This window comes from Scyliorhinus torazame, chromosome 25 (assembly GCF_047496885.1).
Source record: "Scyliorhinus torazame isolate Kashiwa2021f chromosome 25, sScyTor2.1, whole genome shotgun sequence".
NCBI classification, from domain to species: Eukaryota; Metazoa; Chordata; class Chondrichthyes; order Carcharhiniformes; family Scyliorhinidae; genus Scyliorhinus; species Scyliorhinus torazame.
The window spans coordinates 19,439,485-19,447,201 of record NC_092731.1 but is presented as its reverse complement, the minus strand read 5'-3'; the positions used below and the strand labels follow the sequence as shown (position 1 = coordinate 19,447,201).

At 48.4% G+C, this 7,717-nt stretch overlaps 1 protein-coding gene across 1 annotated transcript; it reads right to left on the bottom strand.

Annotated features, from left to right (window-relative positions):
• Positions 1 to 6,302: 6,302 nt before the first annotated feature.
• On the bottom strand, positions 6,303 to 7,367 carry LOC140402240 (prolactin-releasing peptide receptor-like). The gene has a single exon (XM_072489869.1). The coding sequence runs from the start codon at positions 7,350 to 7,352 to the stop codon at positions 6,303 to 6,305; it is 1,050 nt and encodes a 349-aa protein (XP_072345970.1). The 5' UTR covers positions 7,353 to 7,367.
• Positions 7,368 to 7,717: the final 350 nt, after the last annotated feature.

Here is a 7,717-nt window from a genome sequence, read left to right as displayed (position 1 = left end):
TCCTGTCACAGCTTACTGTCACGCTCACTTCCTGACACAATTTACACCATTGCGTGCACTTCCGGTTACCTTTTACACGGTCGCACTCACGTCTGGTCACTATTTACACTGTTGCACTCACTTCCTGCAACAACTACCCTGCCACACCTACTTCCTGTCACAATTTACACCTATCACACCTGGGGCTGGTTTAGCTCACTGGGCTAAATCGCTGGCTTTTAAAGCAGACTAAGGCAGCCCAGCAGCACGGTTCAATTCCCGTACCAGCCTCCCCGAACAGGAGCCGGAATGTGGCGACTAGGGGCTTTTCACAGTAACTTCATTTGAAGCCTACTTGTGACAATAAGCGATTTTCATTTCATTTCAATTTACACCATTGCATGCACTTCCTGTCACAATTTACACCACTGCATGCTTTCCATGCTACCATTTACACTGGCGCACTCACCTCTGGTCACAACTTACACTGCCACACCCACTTCCTGTCACAACTACACTGTTGCACTCACTTCCTGTCACAATTTACACCAACACGCCCATTTCCTGTTGCAATTTTACGTCTCGCTCACCACCAAAGTTGTAGAGAATCTGTTCATTTTTTTAAATAATCATTTTTAATATCAATATTGGGTCAGGTTAGGGGTCAGATTTAGACATCAAGTGATGTTTTATGGGGGCAAAATCTCTGTTCTCCACCCACAGGGTCAACTGTCAAAGGAGGGTTGCCCTCATCCCATCAGCGCACAGAACAACCCTTTCAGCTGAAGACTTCTTCACCCATTCACCCATTGTACCATGGGGTACAGGTCTCTGGCACAGAGTCTGTCCCTGTTGCTCAGAAGGGAAGGGGGGAGAGGAGTAGTGCATTAGTCATTGGAGACTCCATAGTTAGGGGGATAGATAGGAGATTCTGTGGGAATGAGAGAGACTCACGGTTGGTGTGTTGCCTCCCAGGTGCCAGGGTGCGTGATGTCTCGGATCGTGTTTTCGGGATCCTTAAGGGGGAGGGGGAGCAGCCCCAAGTCGTGGTCCACATAGGTACCAACGACATAGGTAGGAAAAGGGATAGGGATGTAAGGCAGGAATTCAGGGAGTTAGGGTGGAAACTTAGATCTAGGACAAACAGAGTTATTATCTCTGGGTTGTTACCCGTGCCACGTGATAGCGAGACGAAGAGGAGTTGAACACGTGGCTACAGGGATCGTGCAGGAGGGAGGGTTTCAGATTTCTCGATAATTGGGGCTCATTCTGGGGTCGGTGGGACCTCTACAAACGGGATGGTCTGCACCTGGACCAGAGGGGTACCAATATTCTGGGGGGGAAATTTGCTAATGCTCTTCGGGAGGGTTTAAACTAGTTCAGCAGGGGCTTGGGAACCTGAATTGTAGCTCCAGTATACAGGAGGTTGAGAGTAGTGAGGTCATGAGTAGGGTTTCAAAGTTGCAGGAGTGTACCGGCAGGCAGGAAGGTGGTTTAAAGTGTGTCTTCTTCAATGCCAGGAGCATCCGGAATAAGGTGGGTGAACTTGCGGCATGGGTTGGTACCTGGGACTTCGAATTTGTGGCCATTTCGGATTCATGGCTAGAGCAGGGACAAGAATGGTTGTTGCAGGTGCCGGGATTTAGATATTTCAGTAAGCTCAGGGAAGGTGGTAAAAGAGGGGGAGGGGTGGCATTGTTAGTCAAGGACAGTATTACGGTGGCAGAAAGGACGTTTGATGAGGACTCGTCTACTGAGGTAGTATGGGCTGAGGTTAGAAACAGAAAAGGAGAGGTCACCCTGTTAGGGGTTTTCTATAGGCCTCTGGAAAGTTCCAGAGATGTAGAGGAGAGGATTGCAAAGATGATTCTGGATAGGAGCGAAAGCAACAGGGTAGTTGTTATGGGGGACTTTAACTTTCGAAATATTGACTGGAAACGCTATAGTTCGAGTACATTAGATGGGTCCGTTTTTGTCCAATGTGTGCAGGAGAGTTTCCTGACACAGTATGTAGATAGGCCAACGAGAGGCGAGGCCATATTGGATTTGGTACTGGATAATGAACCAGGACAGGTGTTAGATTTGGAGGTAGCTGAGCAATTTGGTGATAGTGACCACAATTCGATTACGTTTACTTTAGATGGAAAGGGATAGGTATATACCTCTGGGAAAGAGTTATATCTGGGGGAAAGGCAATTATGATGTGATGAGCAAGACTTAGGATACATCGGATGGAGAGGAAAACTGCAGGGGATGGGCACAATGGAAATGTGGAGCTTGATAAGTATGTACCTGTCAGGCAGGGAGGAAGTGGTTGAGTGAGGGAACCGTGGTTTACTAAAGCAGTCGAAACGCTTGTCAAGAGGAAGAAGGAGACTTATGTAAAGATGAGACATGAAGGTTCAGTTCGGGCGCTCGAGAGTTACAAGTTAGCTAGGAAGGACCTAAAGAGAGAGCTAAGAAGAGCCAGGAGGGGACATGAGAAGTCTTTGGCAGGTAAGATCAGGGATAACCCTAAAGCTTTCTATAGATATGTCAGGAATAAAAGAATGACTAGGGTAAGAGTAGGGCCAGTCAAGGACAGCAGTGCGAAGTTGTGCTTGGAGTCCGAGGAGATAGGAGAGGTGCTAAATGAATATTTTTTGTCAGTATTCACACAGGTAAAAGACAATGTTGTCGAGGAGAATACTGAGATTCAGGCTACTAGACTAGAAGGGCTTGAGGTTCATAAGGAGGAGGTGTTAGCAATTCTGGAAAGTGTGAAAATAGATAAGTCACCTGGGCCGGATGGGATTTATCCTAGGATTCTCTGGGAAGCTAGGGAGGAGATTGCTGAGCCTTTGGCCTTGATCTTTAAGTCATCTTTGTCTACAGGAATAGTGCCAGAAGACTGGAGGATAGCAAATGTTGTCCCCTTGTTCAAGAAGGGGAGTAGAGATAACCCCGGTAACTATAGACCAGTGAGCCTTACTTCTGTTGTGGGAAAAATCTTGGAAAGATTTATAAGAGATAGGATGTATAATCATCTGGAAAGGAATAATTTGATTAGAGATAGTCAACACGGTTTTGTGACGGGTAGGTCGTGCCTCACAAACCTGAAAGAGTTCTTTGAGAAGGTGACCAAACAGGTGGATGAGGGTAAAGCAGTTGTTGTGGTGTATATGGATTTCAGTAAAGCGTTTGATAAGGTTCCCCATGGTAGGCTACTGCAGAAAATACGGAGGCATGGGATTCAAGGTGATTTAGCAGTTTGGATCAGAAATTGGCTAGCTGGAAGAAGACAAAGGGTGGTGGTTGATGGGAAGTGTTCAGACTGGAGTCCAGTTACTAGTGGTGTACCACAAGGATCTGTTTTGGGGCCCCTGCTGTTTGTCATTTTTATAAATGACCTGGAGGAGGGCGTAGAATGATGGGTGAGTAAATTTTCAGATGACACTAAAGTCGGTGGAGTTGTGGACAGTGCGGAACGATGTTACAAGTTACAGAGGGACATAGATAAGCTGCAGCGCTGGGCTGAGAGGTGGCAAATGGAGTTTAATGCAGAAACATGTGAGGTGATTCATTTTGGAAGGAATAACAGGAAGACAGAGCACTGGGCTAATGGTAAGATTCTTGGCAGTGTGGATGAGCAGAGAGATCTCGGTGTCCATGTACATAGATCCCTGAAAGTTGCCACCCAGGTTGAGAGGGTTGTTAAGAAGGCGTACGGTGTGTTAGCTTTTATTGGTAGAGGGATTGAGTTTCGGAGCCATGAGGTCATGTTGCAGCTGTACAAAACTCTGGTGCGGCTGCATTTGGAGTATTGCGTGCAATTCTGGTCGCCGCATTATAGGAAGGATGTGGAAGCATTGGAAAGGGTGCAGAGGAGATTTACCAGAATGTTGCCTGGTATGGAGGGAAGATCTTATGAGGAACGGCTGAGGGACTTGAGGTTGTTTTTGTTAGAGAGAAGAAGGTTAAGAGTGACTTAATTGAGGCATACAAGATGATCAGAGGATTGGATAGGGTGGACAGTGAGAGCCTTTTTCCTCGGATGGTGATGTCTAGCATGAGGGGACATAGCTTTAAATTGAGGGGAGATAGATTTGAACAGATGTCAGAGGTAGGTTCTTTACTCAGAGAGTAGTAAGGGCGTGGAATGCCCTGCCTGCAACAGTAGTGGACTCGCCAACACTAAGGGCATTCAAATGGTCATTGGATAGACATATGGACAATAAGGGAATAGTGTAGATGGGCTTTAGAGTGGTTTCACAGGTCGGCGCAACATCGAGGGCCGAAGGGCCTGTACTGCGCTGTAATGTTCTATGTTCTATGTTCATTCTGGCCTTCCACATGTCTGTTATTTTGTGCAAGGTTTTCTTCAATGTTTAAGTATCGCCGTTATCTTTGGAGCCTCCTGTTTACCTTTCATTAACACTGCATCGTTATCTATTTCATAAACTGCCAGAACTAATTCATTCGGTCAGCCTCTGCGAGCGAACACAATTGAAAAGGGCTTGCTCGGGCCTGTCAGAGATAAAGCTGACAGCATCCTTATGGTCAGATGGTCTCAACCTTCTCGACGAGGGAACAACGGGGGGGGGCAGGGGGTGTCCAAAAAAGTTTAGGTGGGGTAACTGGGTTATAGGGATAGGACAGGCTTAAACGGGGTGCAGGTTAGATGCTAAATTGCGCCTTAGTGTCCAAAAGGTTAAGTGGGGTTGTGGAGGTGTGGGCCTAGGTAGGGCACTCTTTCAGAGGGTCGGTGCAGACTGGATGGGCCAGATGGCCTCCTTCTGCACTGCAGGGATTCTGTGATTCTCGACTCAACCGACCTTGCCTGAGGCAGCGGGTTGAGCATAGTGACTGGCAGCTTTGTGCCCTATAAAGGAGGGGACAGCTTCTAACTGCACAATTAAACAGGCAGGTCCACTCTGGGCAATCAGCAAAGATTCCTCAAATTCTATACTTTGTGCATCCAAATGATAAACCCTTAAGAACCATCCCAAGCATCAAAGTCTTGTTTATTCTTTTTGACGGGGGTGGGGGGGGGAACAGTCTTTGCTGTCTAGGTTAACGCTTATCGCCCAGTCGCTAATTACACCTGAGAAGGTAATGGAGAACTGCCTTCTTGAACCGCGGCAGTTCCTGCGGTGTAAACATCGAAACGTAGAAAATAGGAGCGGGATTAGTCTCTTGGAGCCTGCTCCATCTGTCAATATGATCTTGGCTGACTGTCTATCCTCTATCTGATCCTCCATCTCAATGCCATATTCCAGCAATCCCCCCATACCCTAGACCCATAATTCTCTGTAGCAGCTTGGTACCACTGAGCGTCTCGCTCGGCAATCTCAGAGGGGCAGTTAAGAGTCAATCCCATTTGCTGCGGGGTCTGGAGTCACGTGTAGGCCAGGCCGGGTAAGGACGGCAGATTTCCTTCCCTAAAGGGGGACATTAGTGAAGCAGATGAGGGGGTAACACAATGATTCTGTAGTTTAAATAATGGTCACCATTACTGAGGCTGACTTTTTAATTCCAATTTCCGGAAATTAAAATAATTTAAACCCATCTGGTTCACTAATGCTCCTTTAGGGAAGGAAATCTGCCACCTTTACCTGGTCTGGCCGACATGTGACTCCATACACTCAGGTTCCATTCTGAGTGTTTCCACCCTCGATGAGGCAATGAGGAACCTTGAGCCGTTATCAACATATTTTGACTCATCTGACTCTGTGGCCTTTGCGGTTCTTGGGGAGAATAGCAATATTCAGTTGGAAACATTCAGAATCAGAGCTGCACGTGCTGTTAAAAGATGGATCCCCTTTATTTCCGACTAGACTCCCTCTGCTGGTATGTGTTTGCATGATCGCCTTAAGTGGACAAAATGCAATTTTCAATACTCTGCATTGCCCCTTCTGCTACCCTCCCAATATTTTCCCCTTCTCGCCTGAACATGCTGAGTCATCAGGAGTACCGTTCCCTAGAAATGTTGTCCATTCCCTCACCCTCAATCCCACATTCCTCATGCACACGAGCATGGCGGGCGTCACCGCCAAATTCCATTTTCTGTTTGGCTCAGTATCTGAACCCTTTGCACCATCTGGTGGGCCGGTGCTTGGGAGTGAGAATAATTCTTTTGTTTTGTAGCCCAGAATTGTTGCTCTCATCGCTCTCCCAGCACAGATCAGTAGAGGGCAGGGATCCAATGCGGGGTTTTTGTGGTTAATGTGACTTAGTTCCAGGACAGGTCTTGGGGGTACCATAGTGTGCAACAATGAACGATTCTGTGCCCAATGGCAATGCTAATATTCAACACGTGGCGACCCCCCCCCCAAGCCCCAGGTTCATGGGCTACAAGGCTGGTTGCCCATCTCAGCGGCAGGAACGTGTAGCGGGGATGAGACACTGGACAGGAAGCTGCTGTTCCTCTTCCGATGGCGGACGTACCCTTCGAGGTGGAGGTGGAACTTCTGGTGGAGCGAGGCGTAGATGAAAGGGTTATAGCATGAGGAGCTCATCGCCACCCAGTGGCAGGACAGGTGGAGGACCTTGATATATCTATAGTTGAGGATGCTCAGATCGATGTCCACGTCGATGATCAAGTTCAGGATCTGCAGGGGCAGCCAGCAGATGGCGAAGACCACCACAGAGATGACGAGGAGGACGAAGGTCTTCCTTTTATCTTTGCTCCACTTGCCATGATTCCTCCCGACCGAGTTTCTCTTCTTGAGATGGGCGGTGATGGCACAGTAGGAGATGGTCACGGCACATAATGGGAGCATGTAGGACAACAGGAGGATGACGCAGGAATATGCCAACCTCTGCGCCTCCAAGCTCGGCCATGACTCCCCGCAAGCTTTAAAATCAACCACGTTGAGCTCCTGGTACCGTGTTTGAATGGTGGCAGGGCATGCCAGGGCAAGAGATACCACCCATATGGCAGCTATGATGAGGCCAAACCAATAGAAGGTTATTCTTTGGTGGATGGGATAGGCCACTACGATGTACCGGTCGACCGCAATGGCCGTCAACGAGAGGACCGAGACGTAGACCGTGGCGGACTGCATGAGCGAGACAAAGTGGCACATGAACTTGCCGAAGAGCCAGCCGCGCAACTCCAGGGCGTAGGACAGGGTGAGGGGGGCGCAGGTCAGACACATGAGGAGGTCGGCGACCGAGAGGTTGCCGATGAAGAAGTTGGTGGCGTTGTGGAGCTTCTTGTCCAACGCGATGCAGCCAATCAGGAAGATGTTGCCCACGCAGGCCACGGCCACCAGGGAGCAGTACAGCAGGATGAAGAAAGATTTGTACTGTTGGAGTAGATCAGTGTCGGGAAAGTTCACCAAGGAACTGCTGTTGAAGAAGCTACCATTGTCCACAGCCTTGGCTTCCATAGTCCCTTGCACATCAGCCTTCAATCGTCGCCCTTTAAATAAAACACAACGTTTTATAATGGCTGAATGATGGCACTCGGCCCATTATGTTTATGGTGGCGCATTAGAAAGTCCCATCCAATCAGCCCCATTCTCCTGCCCAATTCCTTTTAGATTTTGCCCTGACAAAGAGCATTGCCTTTGGCCATTGACCAGGGGAGTTTCAGATTCCCTGATATTGTCCATCTTTGCACCTCACCGGCCCCCACCCTCCTTTTTCGCCTTTTCATTTTCTGTAGCCACCTTCACCCAAAAACGGGAGGGTACTATGAGGAGAGATTGGTTCGTGTGGGCCTGTGTCCACTCGAGTTCAGAAGGATGCGGGG

Coding starts and splice junctions, on each gene's coding strand:
- LOC140402240 (XM_072489869.1), bottom strand. CDS start 7,352: ATGGAAGCCAAGGCTGTGGACAATGGTAGCTTCTTCAACAGCAGTTCC.